Source organism: Babylonia areolata, chromosome 22, assembly GCF_041734735.1.
Source record: "Babylonia areolata isolate BAREFJ2019XMU chromosome 22, ASM4173473v1, whole genome shotgun sequence".
NCBI lineage: Eukaryota > Metazoa > Mollusca > Gastropoda > Neogastropoda > Buccinidae > Babylonia > Babylonia areolata.
This window is the reverse complement of record NC_134897.1, coordinates 46933962-46953849: the sequence shown is the minus strand read 5'-3', so window position 1 is coordinate 46953849 and position 19888 is coordinate 46933962. Positions and strand designations below refer to the sequence as shown.

The 19888-nt window shown below is 46.3% G+C and overlaps 1 protein-coding gene across 1 annotated transcript in view; it reads left to right on the top strand.

Annotated features, from left to right (window-relative positions):
• The first annotated feature begins 687 nt into the window (after positions 1-687).
• Positions 688-19888, top strand: part of LOC143297142 (homeobox protein orthopedia-like) — a 64811-nt gene continuing 45610 nt past the window's right edge. The window contains exons 1-2 of the mRNA XM_076609318.1: positions 688-718; positions 1592-1926. Coding sequence (XP_076465433.1) covers positions 688-718; positions 1592-1926 — 366 coding nt within the window. The remainder of the gene's footprint in view (positions 719-1591; positions 1927-19888) is intronic.

Below are 19888 nucleotides of genomic sequence, written 5' to 3'. Positions count from 1 at the left end.
CATCATCATTATTATTATTATCGTTGTTGTTGTTATCATCATTATCACCATCATTATTATTATTATTGTTATCATCATCACCACCATCATTATTATTATTATTATTATTGTTATCATCATTATCACCATCAGTATTATTATTATTGTTGACATTAATGTGACACAGTGTGGTTAGGTGAGCGAAGTGTATACAGGAGGTATATTCCGGCCAGGAGGGGTATGACATGGGCTGGTTCAAACCCCGGGGGTGAAAGTAGCCTGGGCTTTCTGATTTAACTCGACAGATAAGGTGCGTCTTTCTGACTCATCATGCTTACTTTTCTTTTAAATGCAGTAATAAAAATAGTAATACTAATAATAATAACAATAATATTAATGGTATTTATATAGAGCTGAATCTTGTGCAGAGACAAATCAAAGCGCTTTCACGCCATTCACACACACGCATAACTCAAAACTGGAGAAACTGAAGACAAGGAAGAGGCAGGGAAGGGAGGCTATTTTGGGAAGAGGTGGGTTTTAAGGCCAGACTTGAAAGAGCTGAGTGTGGAGACTTGACGAAGTGAAAGAGGAAGTTCATTCCAATTGCAAGGTCCAGAGACAGAGAAAGAACGGCAGCCGACAGTCAGTGTTTGAATCTGGGTATGCGTAAACAGAGTAGATCCGAAGCCGATCGTAGAGAACGAGATGGGGTGTAGAGGTGGAGGCAACCACAGAGGTAGGAAGGGGCAGTTTTGTGAATATATTTATAACATAGAGTGCTGACCTTGTACTTTATTCGGTGTGAGACAGGGAGCCAGTGGAGATGTTGCGAAAGAGGAGTGATGTGCTCAGATCTTTTCTTTCTGAGGACGAGCCGGGCAGCAGAGTTTTGTATGTGCTGGAGAGACTGAATGGATGAAGCAGGCAAACCAGACAGTAGAGAGTTACAGTAGTCAAGGCGAGAGAGAATGAGAGAAACGACAAGTCTAGATGTTGCGTCAGTGGACAGATATTTCCGGATGGAACTGATGCGTCGCAATTGACAGTAGCAGGACTGACATGTCTGTCTGATAAATCTTTGCATGGACAGTGTGTTGTCAAGGACAACGCCGAGGTTCCTGGCTGAACTGGAAAGAGGGATGGATGTACTGCCAAGTTTGATTGTGTCAGTTGTGATGGAAGAGAGTTTTTGTTTTGTTCCAATGGTCATTGCTTCAGTTTTGTCCGCGTCCAATTGTAACTTTAGAGTCATCCAGTTTTCAATGTCAAGGAAACAATCGGATGTTTCTTGCGAGAGCGATGACAAATTTTCAGGGGTATTACTCTTCTGGAGTTGAGTGTCATCAGAATAAGAATGATGACTGACACTATGGCGGTTGATAATTTCAGCGAGAGGAGCATTTTGCACTGTAAGAGCACAGGGCCTTAAACAGATCCCTGTGGGACTCCATGTTCGATTTTAACAGGTTCAGACTGACAATTATCAACTCCAACTACTACTCTATTACTAGCACTTCTACTTCTACTACTACTACTACTACTACTACTACTACTACTACTACTACTGATGATGATGATGATGATGACGGCGACGCTGTGTGTTTGGCAGGCTACAAAGCCCTGACCCACCATCCCTCTCATCCTCCCTCCCGGCGTGACGACCCTCTGGGCCCCCTCCCCTCCCTGCACGCCAACCCCGACAACAACAACGAGGTCAAGGACATGACCCTACCCCAGGGCCCGGGCGGGGTTCAGGGTCAGGGGGAAGGGGAGGGGGGGAAGCAGTGTGGCCCATCCCCGGCCAAACCCAAACGGCACCGCACCAGGTTCACGCCGGCCCAGCTCAACGAACTGGAGAGGAGCTTCTCCAAGACCCACTACCCGGATATCTTCATGAGGGAGGAACTGGCGCTCCGCATCGGTCTCACCGAGTCCAGGGTTCAGGTCAGTGCACGCACACCGCTACAGTGCAACAGCACTACAGTGTCACAGCACAACACACAGTCCAGGGTTCAGGTCAGTGCACGCACACCGCTACAGTGCAACAGCACTACAGTGTCGCAGCACAACACACAGTCCAGGGTTCAGGTCAGTGCACGCACACCGCTACAGTGCAACAGCACTACAGTGTCACAGCACAACACCCAGTCCAGGGTTCAGGTCAGTGCACACATACCGCTACAGTGTATCAGCACTATAACACTTCAGTATCACAACACCGAGATAGGGTTCATGTCAGTGCACACACATCGCTACAGTACATCAGCACTACAGCACAACAAAACTAAACACTACAACGCCAACTTAGAAGCTTGACGCTAGCTCAAAAGTGCGCCCTGAAATTGCTCAAAAGTCCGCCCTGAGATTGCTCAAAAGTCCGCCCTGAAATTGCTCAAAAGTGCGCCCTGAAATTGCTCAAAAGTCCGCCCTGAGATTGCTCAAAAGCGCCGAGCGTGAATGGCTGATTGTAGCGCGGGGAGAGGGGGGGTTTGACCTATTTCATGTAACTAATACAAATGTGAATACCACGTGGTATTGTACTGACAATTATTTACAATGGCCATATCAACTGTTCAGTTCAGACCTGTTTCTACATCTGGAGGAAGAAAAAAGAAAGAAAAAAGTAAGATACAAGAGGAACAGCAGGTCAGGTGTGAGTGGAACCAATAAACTGCATTTAAAAAGAGAGAGAGAAAAGTAAGCAAACGCTGTATTATAAACAGAAAAGAACAGGCAAACTGACTCCGAGACATGGACCTTGTCCGTCAAGTTCAACCAAAAGGGACTGATTGTTATTTTCAGGAAGATGATTAGAGGGGTTAACAATGACTTATTTTCAGGAAGATGATTAGAGGGGTTAACAATGACTGATTGTTATTTTCAGGAAGATGATTAGAGGGGTTAACAATGACTTATTTTCAGGAAGATGATTAGAGGGGTTAACAATGACTTATTTTCAGGAAAATGATTAGAGGGGTTAACAATGACTTATTTTCAGGAAAATGATTAGAGGGGTTAACAATGACTTATTTTCAGGATAATGATTAGAGGGGTTAACAATGACTTATTTTCAGGAAGATGATTAGAGGGGTTAACAATGACTTATTTTCAGGAAAATGATTAGAGGGGTTAACAATGACTGTTATTTTCAGGAAAATGATTAGAGGGGTTAACAATGACTGTTATTTTCAGGAAAATGATTAGAGGGGTTAACAAGGACTTATTTTCAGGAAGATGATTAGAGGGGTTAACAAGGACTGTTATTTTCAGGAAGATGATTAGAGGGGTTAACAATGACTGTTATTTTCAGGAAGATGATTAGAGGGGTTAACAAGGACTGTTATTTTCAGGAAGATGATTAGAGGGGTTAACAAGGACTTATTTTCAGGATAATGATTAGAGGGGTTAACAAGGACTGTTATTTTCAGGAAGATGATTAGAGGGGTTAACAAGGACTGTTATTTTCAGGAAGATGATTAGAGGGGTTAACAAGGACTTATTTTCAGGAAAATGATTAGAGGGGTTAACAAGGACTGTTATTTTCAGGAAGATGATTAGAGGGGTTAACAAGGACTGTTATTTTCAGGAAGATGATTAGAGGGGTTAACAAGGACTGTTATTTTCAGGAAGATGATTAGAGGGGTTAACAATGACTTATTTTCAGGATAATGATTAGAGGGGTTAACAATGACTTATTTTCAGGAAGATGATTAGAGGGGTTAACAAGGACTGTTATTTTCAGGAAGATGATTAGAGGGGTTAACAAGGACTGTTATTTTCAGGAAGATGATTAGAGGGGTTAACAATGACTTATTTTCAGGAAAATGATTAGAGGGGTTAACAAGGACTTATTTTCAGGAAGATGATTAGAGGGGTTAACAATGACTGTTATTTTCAGGAAGATGATTAGAGGGGTTAACAAGGACTGTTATTTTCAGGAAGATGATTAGAGGGGTTAACAAGGACTTATTTTCAGGAAGATGATTAGAGGGGTTAACAATGACTGTTATTTTCAGGAAGATGATTAGAGGGGTTAACAAGGACTGTTATTTTCAGGAAGATGATTAGAGGGGTTAACTAGGACTTATTTTCAGGAAGATGATTAGAGGGGTTAACAATGACTTATTTTCAGGAAGATGATTAGAGGGGTTAACAAGGACTTATTTTCAGGAAGATGATTAGAGGGGTTAACAATGACTGACTGTTATTTTCAGGAAGATGATTAGAGGGGTTAACAAGGACTGTTATTTTCAGGAAGATGATTAGAGGGGTTAACAATGACTGTTATTTTCAGGAAGATGATTAGAGGGGTTAACAAGGACTTATTTTCAGGAAGATGATTAGAGGGGTTAACAATGACTGACTGTTATTTTCAGGAAGATGATTAGAGGGGTTAACAAGGACCTATTTTCAGGAAGATGATTAGAGGGGTTAACAAGGACTGTTATTTTCAGGAAGATGATTAGAGGGGTTAACAATGACTTATTTTCAGGAAGATGATTAGAGGGGTTAACAAGGACTTATTTTCAGGAAGATGATTAGAGGGGTTAACAATTGTTTGTTTGGACTTGTCAACAATGAATGCCAGTTCAAAACATTTGTTTGTTGTTGTGGGTTGTTTTGGGGTTTTTTTTCAGTACAATTTTGTAAAATATCTTTTTGGCCTCTCCAAAGGTCGGGCATTGAATTCGTTGCCAACGTCTCTACGTTCTGACTGTGTTCTAATTCGTTGCCAACGTCTCTACGCTCTGACTGTGTTCTAATTCGTTGCCAACGTCTCTACGCTCTGACTGTGTTCTAATTCGTTGCCAACGTCTCTACGCTCTGACTGTGTTCTAATTCGTTGCCAACGTCTCTACGTTCTGACTGTGTTCTAATTCGTTGCCAACGTCTCTACGTTCTGACTGTGTTCTAATTCGTTGCCAACGTCTCTACGTTCTGACTGTGTTCTAATTCGTTGCCAACGTCTCTACGTTCTGACTGTGTTCTAATTCGTTGCCAACGTCTCTACGCTCTGACTGTGTTCTAATTCGTTGCCAGCGTCTCTACGTTCTGACTGTTCTAATTCGTTGCCAACGTCTCTACGTTCTGACTGTGTTCTAATTCGTTGCCAACGTCTCTACGTTCTGACTGTGTTCTAATTCGTTGCCAACGTCTCTACGTTCTGACTGTTCTAATTCGTTGCCAACGTCTCTACGTTCTGACTGTGTTCTAATTCGTTGCCAACGTCTCTACGTTCTGACTGTGTTCTAATTCGTTGCCAACGTCTCTACGTTCTGACTGTGTTCTAATTCGTCGCCAACGTCTCTACGTTCTCACTGTGTTCTAATTCGTTGCCAACGTCTCTACGTTCTGACTGTGTTCTAATTCGTTGCCAACGTCTCTACGTTCTCACTGTGTTCTAATTCGTTGCCAACGTCTCTACGTTCTGACTGTTCTAATTCGTTGCCAACGTCTCTACGTTCTCACCATTCTAAATCGTTGCCAACGTCTCTACGTTCTCACCGTTCTAATTCGTTGCCAACGTCTCTACGTTCTCACTGTTCTAATTCGTTGCCAACGTCTCTACGTTCTGACTGTGTTCTAATTCGTTGCCAACGTCTCTACGTTCTGACTGTTCTAATTCGTTGCCAACGTCTCTACGTTCTGACTGTGTTCTAATTCGTTGCCAACGTCTCTACGTTCTCACTGTGTTCTAATTCGTTGCCAACGTCTCTACGTTCTCACTGTGTTCTAATTCGTTGCCAACGTCTCTACGTTCTGACTGTTCTAATTCGTTGCCAACGTCTCTACGTTCTGACTGTGTTCTAATTCGTTGCCAACGTCTCTACGTTCTGACTGTTCTAATTCGTTGCCAACGTCTCTACGTTCTCACTGTGTTCTAATTCGTTGCCAACGTCTCTACGTTCTCACTGTGTTCTAATTCGTTGCCAACGTCTCTACGTTCTCACTGTGTTCTAATTCGTTGCCAACGTCTCTACGTTCTGACTGTTCTAATTCGTTGCCAACGTCTCTACGTTCTCACTGTGTTCTAATTCGTTGCCAACGTCTCTACGTTCTGACTGTTCTAATTCGTTGCCAACGTCTCTACGTTCTCACTGTGTTCTAATTCGTTGCCAACGTCTCTACGTTCTGACTGTTCTAATTCGTTGCCAACGTCTCTACGTTCTCACTGTGTTCTAATTCGTTGCCAACGTCTCTACGTTCTCACTGTGTTCTAATTCGTTGCCAACGTCTCTACGTTCTGACTGTGTTCTAATTCGTTGCCAACGTCTCTACGTTCTGACTGTGTTCTAATTCCATCTTCATGCGGGTGTGTGTGGAGGGGAGTGGGGAGGGGGGGGGTGTGATATTCTCGAAATTTGTGATTTAATAATATACAAGCATGTATTTCTGACGGAATTCTAAGATAGTTTCCGAAAGAAAAAATATCCCTAAACAGTTTAGAATTACTATCAATATTTTCCCCGTCTATTCTAATGTAATCTATTCTATTCTATTGCTGTACACAGGGCCTGGGTTTACCAGGGAAAATGGCGTTCATTAGTGCAGGTGTGTAACCATACAAGCATTGATGGTGATGATGATGATGATGATAATAATGGTGATGATGATGATGATAATAATAATTGTGATGATGATGATGATGATAATAATGGTGATGATGATGATGATAATAATAATGGTGATGATGATGATGATGATAATAATTGTGATGTTGATGATGATTGTTAACAATAATGATACTACTTCTACAACTATTACTACTACTTGATAATAATAATAACAATGATAATAATATTTTTAATAACTATAATAACAACAACAGCAATCTTGATGATGATGGTTGAAATACTCTATAAAAGCTATTTATAAGGTGTTCTATCTCTGTATCCCCGGGCCCAGATCGCTAGTTATCATGAGCGTGTTCATCCACGTTTCTGCTGGTGGTGGTGGTGGTGGTGGTGTTTGCGTAAAAATTCGACTTTTAAACAAAATTCAATCTCGGTTCCATTTTTTATCTCTATAACAATTTTTAGCCGGGCTTTTGCTGCTAGTTCTAAGTTGATGTATTCGTTGTTTCAAAAACATTGTTAAAAGCACAAGTTTTTTGTTGCTGTTTTTTCTTCTTTTTTGTTTTGTTGTTGTTGTTTTTTTCTTGATGAATGAATGATTTATTCACATATAGGCCATAGCCCCTCATGAAGGAGTATTTCAACAGCAACAAAAGACCGTAACATGAATGTTGATAATGAACAATGGAAACAACATGAAATGACTTTCTCTAAATATGTAGATCAATAAACTCAATCTGAACAAAAGACAATTTGTATATATACAGAAGTCTTATGGAAAGCATTTTAATCTTTAACGTTGTTTCTTTGTATGAAAGTTTCAGTATGAAAAACAGGACGGCTAGCTCCAACTGTAAGCATGGTAAACAACTGTCCTTAGATGATCTGTACCCCCGGGCAGTGAGGCGGAAGGCTGTCAGATTATAAATGATTGTTGTCACCCCTGTACCTCCTGTACCCCCGGGCAGTGAGGCGGAAGGCTGTTCAGATTATAAATGATTGTTGTCACCCCCCTACCTACTGTACCCCCGGGCAGTGAGGCGGAAGGCTGTCAGATTATAAATGATTGTTGTCACCCCCCTACCTACTGTACCCCCGGGCAGTGAGGCGGAAGGCTGTCAGATTATAAATGATTGTTGTCACCCCCCCTACCTACTGTACCCCCGGGCAGTGAGGCGGAAGGCTGTCAGATTATAAATGATTGTTGTCACCCCCCTACCTACTGTACCCCCGGGCAGTGAGGCGGAAGGCTGTCAGATTATAAATGATTGTTGTCACCCCCCCTACCTACTGTACCCCCGGGCAGTGAGGCGGAAGGCTGTCAGATTATAAATGATTGTTGTCACCCCCCCTACCTACTGTACCCCCGGGCAGTGAGGCGGAAGGCTGTTCAGATTATAAATGATTGTTGTCACCCCCTGTACCTCCTGTACCCCCGGGCAGTGGGGCAGAAGGCTGTTCAGATTATAAATGATTGTTGTCACCCCCTGTACCTCCTGTACCCCCGGGCAGTGGGGCAGAAGGCTGTTCAGATTATAAATGATTGTTGTCACCCCTGTACCTCCTGTACCCCCGGGCAGTGAGGCGGAAGGCTGTTCAGATTATAAATGATTGTTGTCACCCCCCTACCTACTGTACCCCCGGGCAGTGAGGCGGAAGGCTGTTCAGATTATAAATGATTGTTGTCACCCCCCTACCTCCTGTACCCCCGGGCAGTGAGGCGGAAGGCTGTTCAGATTATAAATGATTGTTATCACCCCCCTACCTCCTGTACCCCCGGGCAGTGAGGCGGAAGGCTGTTCAGATTATAAATGATTGTTGTCACCCCCCTACCTACTGTACCCCCGGGCAGTGAGGCGGAAGGCTGTTCAGATTATAAATGATTGTTGTCACCCCCTGTACCTCTGCTTTGAAATGTTCCCCTCTGGTGGAAAATGCTGCTTGCAAAGAAAAACACATTTAAAGGATCCTTCGTTTCTACAGCGGTACTGTTTTAAACACCTCTTTGCACAGACATGTAGGCAGCCATACTCAGTTTTCGGGGGTGTGCATGCTGGGTATGTTCTTGTTTCCATAACCCACCGAACGCTGACATGGATTACAGGATCTTAAACGTCCGTATTTGATCTTCTGCGTGCGTACACACACAAATGGGGGTTCAGGCACTGGCAGGTCTGCACATATGTTGACTTTGGAGATCGGAAAAATCTCCACCCTTTACCCACCAGGCGCCACCGAGATTCGAACCCAGGACCCTCAGATTGAAAGTCCAACACTTTAACCATTCGGGTATTGCGCCCGTCATATTGCGACTTATATTTGAATATCTTGTTATTTACAAAATTCAGCATTTATTTGCATGCCTGTGATGTATATCTAGATTTTATGTGCCTTAATCTAATAGATGAAGTATTTCATATATGAAGTAGTTTAATCTACGACTTACTTATTTTTAAACTTGCATTGTGGCCCTGGATATGTGTGTGAGAGGGGGGAGGGGGGTGCCGGCGTGAGTGTGCACGCGCGCGCTTGTGTGTGTGTTCGTGTGTGTGTGTATGTGTGTGTGTGTGTGGAGATTTCCTTGTTATTGTACTAATCCCACCCCCCTCACCTTCTGACTTTGTTTGTACCCCACCCCTTTGGATTGAAGGATCACTTCCCGCTATGTTGGTGTCAGTGTTTGGATTGAAGGATCATTTCCCGCTATGTTGGTGTCAGTGTTTGGATTGAAGGATCATTTCCCGCTATGTTGGTGTCAGTGTTTGGATTGAAGGGGATCATTTCCCGCTATGTTGGTGTCAGTGTTTGGATTGAAGGATCATTTCCCGCTATGTTGGTGTCAGTGTTTGGATTGAAGGGGATCATTTCCCGCTATGTTGGTGTCAGTGTTTGGATTGAAGGATCACTTCCCGCTATGTTGGTGTCAGTGTTTGGATTGAAGGGGATCATTTCCCGCTATGTTGGTGTCAGTGTTTGGATTGAAGGATCATTTCCCGCTATGTTGGTGTCAGTGTTTGGATTGAAGGATCACTTCCCGCTATGTTGGTGTCAGTGTTTGGATTGAAGGGGATCATTTCCCGCTATGTTGGTGTCAGTGTTTGGATTGAAGGGGATTATTTCCCGCTATGTTGGTGTCAGTGTTTGGATTGAAGGATCACTTCCCGCTATGTTGGTGTCAGTGTTTGGATTGAAGGGGATCATTTCCCGCTATGTTGGTGTCAGTGTTTGGATTGAAGGATCACTTCCCGCTATGTTGGTGTCAGTGTTTGGATTGAAGGATCACTTCCCGCTATGTTGGTGTCAGTGTTTGGATTGAAGGGGATCATTTCCCGCTATGTTGGTGTCAGTGTTTGGATTGAAGGGGATCATTTCCCGCTATGTTGGTGTCAGTGTTTGGATTGAAGGATCACTTCCCGCTATGTTGGTGTCAGTGTTTGGATTGAAGGGGATCATTTCCCGCTATGTTGGTGTCAGTGTTTGGATTGAAGGATCATTTCCCGCTATGTTGGTGTCAGTGTTTGGATTGAAGGGGATCATTTCCCGCTATGTTGGTGTCAGTGTTTGGATTGAAGGGGATCATTTCCCGCTATGTTGGTGTCAGTGTTTGGATTGAAGGATCATTTCCCGCTATGTTGGTGTCAGTGTTTGGATTGAAGGATCACTTCCCGCTATGTTGGTGTCAGTGTTTGGATTGAAGGGGATCATTTCCCGCTATGTTGATGTCAGTGTTTGGATTGAAGGATCACTTCCCGCTATGTTGGTGTCAGTGTTTGGATTGAAGGATCATTTCCCGGTATGTTGGTGTCAGTGTTTGGATTGAAGGATCATTTCCCGCTATGTTGGTGTCAGTGTTTGGATTGAAGGGGATCATTTCCCGCTATGTTGATGTCAGTGTTTGGATTGAAGGATCACTTCCCGCTATGTTGGTGTCAGTGTTTGGATTGAAGAGGATCATTTCCCGCTATGTTGGTGTCAGTGTTTGGATTGAAGGATCATTTCCCGCTATGTTGGTGTCAGTGTTTGGATTGAAGGATCATTTCCCGCTATGTTGGTGTCAGTGTTTGGATTGAAGGATCATTTCCCGCTATGTTGGTGTCAGTGTTTGGATTGAAGGATCATTTCCCGCTATGTTGGTGTCAGTGTTTGGATTGAAGAATGGAATCAGTGTCATCACTTTTTAAAGGCACTGTCTCTTAAAATTAGTGTTTATTTTCTCTACGACGAGCTGTACTTTTTCAGACAACAAAGAGATATACTGATTGACTGATTGATTGATTGATTGATTGATTGATTGATTGATTGATTGATTGGTTGGTTGGTTGGTTGAAGAAACTAGGATGTCTATAATGATTAGGATGAATGGACTTAAGTCCAATATCACTGAGGTTTAGACAACACAGAACAAAGGTTTAGACAACACAGAACAAAGGTTTAGACAACACAGAACAAAGGTTTAGACAACACAGAACAGTGTTCTTTATCTTGTTTTTGTCATCCTGCACAATGAGTAGAACGGTTCACAGTCATTACAGGTTTGACATCGGAAACGGTGCTCATTCAAGTCACAAATACCAAACCAATCTTGTTGTTACATGTTTCAGTTGTGTATCTATGTTCATGTTCAAACAATAGTTAAGATAATGAGTACAACAAAACGTCTTGTACAAATTAAATCGTTCATTTGTATTCATGTGATCAGTCCAGCTCTGCCACCTACAATCAATGGAACGCTGACGAAAGATACTTACAAAATCATTTATATTCCAACACCTTGAGAGAGAGAGAGAGAGAGAGAGAGAGAGAGAGAGAGAGAGAGATTCAAAAACTTTATTACGCAAGGATAACGATTTTAGGCATCGCCCAGTCTTCCAGTCTGTCCTTGTGACAACTATAACAACAACATAACGATAACGACACTGCTACATCTACTGCTACTACAACGAAGAATAATCACCATAATCATCATTAACATCGTAAAAAGTATTAAAATGAACGCATTCACACATTTATATCCATACACATGCACACACTCTCTCCACCCAACACACACACACACACACACACACACACACACACACACACACACACACACACACACAATTATGCACATACAGAGACATGACCGAAGTGAGAAACATATAGCGGACATAAAGAGAACAGAGAAACACAACTTTATCATTGTACATAATTATACAAAAGTGATTCATTTGCTGATGCAGATGTTACAGGTAATAACATCCAATTAACAGGCGAACAAGTAAAAACATTAAAGCACAAAGGTAGAAATAAAATCTATTCACTGACAGACAGACACAGACAGCGAGACAGACAGAGACAGAGACAGGGGGACAGACAGAGACAGGGGGACAGACAGAGACAGAGACAGGGGGACAGACAAAAGAGAGAAGGGTGGAAAGACATCTTTTTTCCATCTCAGTTGCATTCAGGTCACGGAGCACCTTTGTTAAAAGCAAAGTGTTTACATTATACGGTTGAATTATCAACTCCTAAAACTTATTTGCAGCGTTTAGATTATGGCTGAATTATCAACTGACAAAATAACACTTTTTAAAGACATAACGTTTCGACTGTGGTTGGATTTTCCATTGACAAAATGAAGCTGTTTATAGCACAGCATTTACACGATGGTTGAATTCTACATTGACAAAAAAAAGACTTAAGCATAACATTTAGACTGGACTGGTTGAATTTTCCACTGATAAAATGAAACTGTTAAAAGCATAGCGTTTAGACTGTGGTTGAATTTTCCACTGACAAAATTAGACTGTTAAAAGCATGGCATTTAGACTGGTTGAATTTTCCATTGACAAAATAAGACTGTTAAAAGCATATCTGTGGTTGAATTCTCGACTGACAAAATAAGACTGTTGAAAGCATAGTGTTTAGACTGGTTGAATTCTCCGTTGACAAAATAAGACTGTTAAAAGCAGAGCGTTTATGCTGATTGAATTTCCCATCATCAAAAATCTGTGTGAAAGGTGAAATGTATGGGCAGTGAACAATAGTCAGCAATGAACGGACAGTGGACAATATTCAGCAATGTATGGACAGTGAACAATAGTCAGCAATGTATGGACAGTGAACAATAGTCAGCAATGTATGGACAATAGTCAGCAATGAACGGACAGTGAACAATAGTCAGCAATGTATGGGCTGTGAACAATAGTCAGCAATGAACGGGCAGTGAACAATAGTCAGCAATGTATGGACAGTGAACAATAGTCAGCAATGAACGGGCAGTGAACAATAGTCAGCAATGTATGGACAGTGAACAATAGTCAGCAATGTATGGGCAGTGAACAATAGTCAGCAATGTATGGGCTGTGAACAATAGTCAGCAATGAACGGGCAGTGAACAATAGTCAGCAATGTATGGACAGTGAACAATAGTCAGCAATGAACGGGCAGTGAACAATAGTCAGCAATGTATGGACAGTGAACAATAGTCAGCAATGTATGGGCAGTGAACAATAGTCAGCAATGTATGGACAGTGAACAATAGTCAGCAATGAACGGGCAGTGGACAATAGTCAGCAATGTATGGACAGTGGACAATAGTCAGCAATGTATGGACAGTGGACAATAGTCAGCAATGTATGGGCAGTGAACAATAGTAAGCAATGTATGGACAGTGGACAATAGTCAGCAATGTATGGACAATAGTCAGCAATGTATGGACAGTGAACAATAGTCAGCAATGTATGGACAGTGGACAATATTCAGCAATGTATGGGCTGTGAACAATAGTCAGCAATGTATGGACAGTGGACAATAGTAAGCAATGTATGGACAATAGTCAGCAATGTATGGACAGTGAACAATAGTCAGCAATGTATGGACAGTGGACAATATTCAGCAATGTATGGACAGTGAACAATAGTCAGCTGAACCCAGTTTGCATGCACACGGGATTCGAACTTCACAGCGGCGACAAGGAGCTGAGCCGTGGGGTCCTGTGTGTCTCCGTCTTTGGCTTGTTCCCCTGTGACGTCATCCCTCTCTTTCTCTTTCCTCTTCCCCCCCCCCCCCCGCCCCCCTCTCCCTCCTCACCCTCACTGTCCTCCCCCTCTCCCTCCTCACCCTCACTGTCCTCCCCCTCTCCCTCCTCACCCTAACTGTCCTCACCCTCACTGTCCTCACCATTTTCTGTTTTCTTTGTTTCCCTTCTTCTCCGCTTCAGCAGGAGTCTGTTGTTTTATCACACAGAGGGGCGGGGGTTGGGGGGGGGGGGGGGGTCGCTTCTGAAAACAGGGGAGGGGGGTGTGCGTGTCACGTGGTGATTTGCGCGTGCCGAGATCAGAACGAGGTCTGCTCCGCGGAGACCCAGAATCCAGCACGCCAAATGGGCGTGTCCAATCCCCTGGGCCGTCTGTGAAGGGGGACAACTGTGGGGAGACAGACATTGAGGGACAGGGGCAGAGAGACAGAGACAGACATTGAGGGACAGGGGCAGAGACAGAGACAGACATTGAGGGACAGGGGCAGAGAGACAGAGACAGACACTGAGGGACAGGGGCAGAGAGACAGAGACAGACATTGAGGGACAGGGGCAGAGACAGAGACAGACATTGAGGGACAGGGGCAGAGAGACAGAGACAGACACTGAGGGACAGGGGCAGAGAGACAGAGACAGACATTGAGGGACAGAGGCAGAGAGACAGAGACAAACATTGAGGGAGAGGGGCAGAGAGACAGAGACAGACATTGAGGGACAGGGGCAGAGAGACAGAGACAGACATTGAGGGACAGGGGCAGAGACAGAGACAGACATTGAGGGACAGGGGCAGAGAGACAGAGACAGACACTGAGGGACAAGGGCAGAGAGACAGAGACAAACATTGAGGGAGAAGGGCAGAGAGACAGAGACAGACATTGAGGGACAGGGGCAGAGAGACAGAGACAGACACTGAGGGACAGGGGCAGAGAGACAGAGACAGACATTGAGGGACAGGGGCAGAGACAGAGACAGACATTGAGGGACAGGGGCAGAGAGACAGAGACAGACACTGAGGGACAGGGGCAGAGACAGAGACAGAGGGAGAGGGGCAGAGAGACAGAGACAGACATTGAGGGACAGGGGCAGAGAGACAGAGACAGAGGGAGAGGGGCAGAGAGACAGAGACAGACATTGAGGGACAGGGGCAGAGACAGAGACAGACATTGAGGGACAGGGGCAGAGAGACAGAGACAGAGGGAGAGGGGCAGAGAGACAGACATTGAGGGACAGGGGCAGAGAGACAGAGACAGAGGGAGAGGGGCAGAGAGACAGACATTGAGGGACAGGGGCAGAGAGACAGAGGGAGAGGGGCAGAGAGACAGACATTGAGGGACAGGGGCAGAGAGACAGAGACAGAGGGACAGGGGCAGAGAGACAGAGAAAGTGAAAGAGACAGACAGACAGACGGACAGACAGACAGACACAGAGAGAGTGGTGGGGTTCTTTTCAGTGTGTGTGGAGGATGGGGGTGAGGAGTGAAACTGGGAGGTGGGGAGGGGGGCTGAAGGCTGAGGAAGGGAGGGTGGGTGATGAGTGAAACAGGGCGGTGGCGGGAGGAGGGCGGGGGGTTGGGGGTTTGGGGGGGCAGTGATGGATAGGGGGTGGGGGTGGGGAGGGGGAAGGGTGCCGCAATTATCGTGTTGGCCTTGTTTTGTCTTGTCATCACACAGTCAGCCTCACGCTGTCTGCTTAGGGGAGGGGGAGGGGGCGGGGGAAAGGGGGGGGGTATTTTTTTCTTGTATGAATAGTTTGAAACTGATATGTGTTTAGTTGGGCTTTTTGGGTTTTTTTGCTTTTTTTTTGACTAAACATCTTTGATCTATATAGTTATTGGTTGCTAGTTGGTACTGTGTCTAAAGATTTTGAAAATTACGTATTCTTTCTTGAACGTTTACATATGTATGCATTTATTTATTCATGTATTCAAATGTTTATCTAATTTTTTTATTTATTTTATTTATTCATTCATTAAACATTTTCTTAATTATTTAGTCTTTTCTTCTCCGTTCTGTTAGTTTTGGTAGGTATGTTTTATACGGTCGCTGTTCAAGATCCGAACAAATTCACCAACTATACCTACTGCTGTTGGTTTTCGTGTAGTTTTTTAAACAACATTATCAACAACAACAACACTTTGCCGACAACATGGAGAAACAACACCAGCGAACAACAGCGGCAACAACAATGATAGGGATGATAAAATAATGGTACTGGTGACGGTGATAATGATGACAATAATGGTGCTGATGACAGTGATAATGATGACAATAATGGTACTGGTGACAGTGATAATGATGACAATAATGGTACTGGTGACAGTGATAATGATGACAATAATGGTACTGATGACAGTGATAATGATGACAATAATGGTGCTGATGACAGTGATAATGATGACAATAATGGTACTGGTGACGGTGATAATGATGACAATAATGGTACTGGTGACAGTGATAATGATGACAATAATGGTGCTGATGACAGTGATAATGATGACAATAATGGTACTGGTGACAGTGATAATGATGACAATAATGGTACTGGTGACAGTGATAATGATGACAATAATGGTACTGGTGACAGTGATAATGATGACAATAATGGTACTGATGACAGTGATAATGATGACAATAATGGTGCTGATGACAGTGATAATGATGACAATAATGGTGCTGATGACAGTGATAATGATGACAATAATGGTACTGATGACAGTGATAATGATGACAATAATGGTGCTGATGACAGTGATAATGATGACAATAATGGTACTGATGACAGTGATAATGATGACAATAATGGTGCTGATGACAGTGATAATGATGACAATAATGGTACTGATGACAGTGATAATGATGACAATAATGGTACTGATGACAGTGATAATGATGACAATAATGGAAAGAATTAGCAGGTGTTGGTGGAAATGCTTATTTTCTCTTCACTTGATCGTCAGAAAGGAGGACAGGAAAATGACAGAACAGAATGAAGAGGATTGGATGGAAAACAAAGGAAGGAAGGAAGGAAGGAAGGAAGGAAATACAAAAATACAAAGTAACTTTGAAATTTGAAAGACTGATTGCGTGCGACCTGCCGAGACGTGTGAAGGAAAGGTTGGCTGTCTTCTCCCTGACGTCACACATGCACCGTCGTTGTGACAGCGCTCTTCTGGCCTGGAGGTAGAGTCGGTGGCTTGGAGAGACAAAGATAGAAAGAGAGAGAGAGGGTGAGAGAGTGAGAGTGAGACAGAGACAGAGGGGTAGAGAGAGAGTGGGTGAGAGAGAGAGGGGGTGGGGAAGAAAGACAGAGAGAGAAGGGGGGTAGAAAGAGTGTGTGAGAGAGAGAGAGACAGAGACAGAGAGAGAAGGGGGGTAGAAAGAGTGGGTGTGAGAGAGAGAGAGACAGAGACAGAGAGAGAAGGGGGGTAGAAAGAGTGTGTGTGAGAGAGAGAGAGACAGAGACAGAGAGAGAAGGGGGGTAGAAAGTGTGTGTGAGAGAGAGAGAGACAGAGACAGAGAGAGAAGGGGGGTAGAAAGAGTGGGTGTGAGAGAGAGAGACAGAGACAGAGAGAGAAGGGGGGTAGAAAGAGTGGGTGTGAGAGAGAGAGAGACAGAGACAGAGAGAGAAGGGGGGGTAGAAAGAGTGGGTGTGAGAGAGAGACAGAGACAGAGAGAGAAGGGGGGTAGAAAGAGTGGGTGTGAGAGAGAGAGACAGAGACAGAGAGAGAAGGGGGGTAGAAAGAGTGGGTGTGAGAGAGAGAGAGACAGAGACAGAGAGAGAAGGGGGGTAGAAAGAGAGTGGGTGTGAGAGAGAGAGACAGAGACAGAGAGAGAAGGGGGGTAGAAAGAGTGGGTGTGAGAGAGAGAGACAGAGACAGAGAGAGAAGGGGGGTAGAAAGAGAGTGGGTGAGAGAGAGAGAGAGACAGAGAGAGAAGGGGGGTAGAAAGAGAGTGGGTGTGAGAGAGAGAGACAGAGACAGAGAGAGAAGGGGGGTAGAAAGAGAGTGGGTGTGAGAGAGAGAGAGACAGAGACACAGAGAGAAGGGGGGTAGAAAGAGAGTGGGTGTGAGAGAGAGAGAGATAGACAGAGACACAGAGAAGGGGGGGGAGGAACAGAGATGGTGGGGAGGGACAGACAGGCAGAATGAGGGAGAAAGTAAAAGAGAGAGAGAGAGGGGGGGGTGAGGGAGAGAGGGAGACCTCAAGGGGGGTGAGGGAGAGGGAGACCTCAAGGGGGGTGAGGGAGAGGGAGACCTCAAGGGGGGTGAGGGAGAGAGAGGGGGGGTGAGGGAGACCTCAAGGGGGGTGAGGGAGAGAGAGACCTCAAGGGGGGTGAGGGAGAGAGAGAGGGGGGGTGAGGGAGACCTCAAGGGGGGTGAGGGAGAGAGAGACCTCAAGGGGGGTGAGGGAGAGAGAGAGGGGGGGTGAGGGAGACCTCAAGGGGGGTGAGGGAGAGAGAGAGACCTCAAGGGGGGTGAGGGAGAGAGAGAGGGGGGGTGAGGGAGACCTCAAGGGGGGTGAGGGAGAGAGAGAGACCTCAAGGGGGGTGAGGGAGAGAGAGACCTCAAGGGGGGTGAGGGAGAGAGAGAGAGGGGGTGAGGGAGACCTCAAGGGGGGTGAGGGAGAGAGAGAGACCTCAAGGGGGGTGAGGGAGAGGGAGACCTCAAGGGGGGTGAGGGAGAGAGAGAGGGGGGGTGAGGGAGACCTCAAGGGGGGGTGAGGGAGAGAGAGAGACCTCAAGGGGGGTGAGGGAGAGAGAGAGACCTCAAGGGGGGTGAGGGAGAGAGAGAGACCTCAAGGGGGGTGAGGGAGAGAGAGGGGGGTGAGGGAGACCTCAAGGGGGGTGAGGGAGAGAGAGAGAACTCAAGGGGGGTGAGGGAGAGAGGGAGACCTCAAGGGGGGTGAGGGAGAGAGAGAGGGGGGGGTGAGGGAGAGAGGGAGACCTCAAGGGGGGTGAGGGAGAGAGGGAGACCTCAAGGGGGGTGAGGGAGAGAGAGAGTGGGGGTGAGGGAGACCTCAAGGGGGGTGAGGGAGAGAGAGAGGGGGGGTGAGGGAGAGAGAGAGACCTCAAGGGGGGTGAGGGAGAGAGGGAGACCTCAAGGGGGGTGAGGGAGAGAGAGAGGGGGGGTGAGGGAGACCTCAAGGGGGGGTGAGGGAGAGAGAGAGACCTCAAGGGGGGTGAGGGAGAGAGAGAGACCTCAAGGGGGGTGAGGGAGAGAGAGAGGGGGGGTGAGGGAGAGAGAGAGGGGGGTGAGGGAGAGAGAGAGACCTCAAGGGGGGTGAGGGAGAGAGGGAGACCTCAAGGGGGGTGAGGGAGAGGGAGAGACCTCAAGGGGGGTGAGGGAGAGAGAGAGGGGGGGTGAGGGAGACCTCAAGGGGGGTGAGGGAGAGAGAGGTGGGTGAGGGAGAGAGAGAGACCTCAAGGGGGGTGAGGGAGAGAGAGAGGGGGGGGTGAGGGAGAGAGAGAGACCTCAAGGGGGGTGAGGGAGAGAGGGAGACTTCAAGGGGGGTGAGGGAGAGAGAGAGGGAGGGTGAGGGAGACCTCAAGGGGGGGTGAGGGAGAGAGAGAGACCTCAAGGGGGGTGAGGGAGAGAGAGAGACCTCAAGGGGGGTGAGGGAGAGAGAGAGGGGGGTGAGGGAGAGAGAGGGGGGTGAGGGAGAGAGAGAGACCTCAAGGGGGGTGAGGGAGAGGGAGAGACCTCAAGGGGGGTGAGGGAGAGAGAGAGGGGGGGTGAGGGAGACCTCAAGGGGGGTGAAGGAGAGAGAGGGGGGGTGAGGGAGAGAGAGAGACCTCAAGGGGGGTGAGGGAGAGAGAGAGGGGGGGGGGTGAGGGAGACCTCAAGGGGGGTGAGGGAGAGAGAGGGGGGGTGAGGGAGAGAGAGAGACCTCAAGGGGGGTGAGGGAGAGGGAGACCTCAAGGGGGGTGAGGGAGAGAGAGACCTCAAGGGGGGTGAGGGAGAGAGAGAGGGGGGGTGAGGGAGAGAGAGAGACCTCAAGGGGGGGTGAGGGAGAGAGGGAGACCTCAAGGGGGGTGAGGGAGAGAGAGAGGGGGGGTGAGGGAGACCTCAAGGGGGGTGAGGGAGAGAGAGAGACCTCAAGGGGGGTGAGGGAGAGAGAGGGGGGGGGTGAGGGAGACCTCAAGGGGGGTGAGGGAGAGAGAGGGGGGGTGAGGGAGACCTCAAGGGGGGTGAGGGAGAGAGAGGGGGGGTGAGGGAGACCTCAAGGGGGGTGAGGGAGAGAGAGGGGGGGTGAGGGAGAGAGAGAGGGGGGTGAGGGAGAGAGAGAGACCTCAAGGGGGGTGAGGGAGAGAGAGA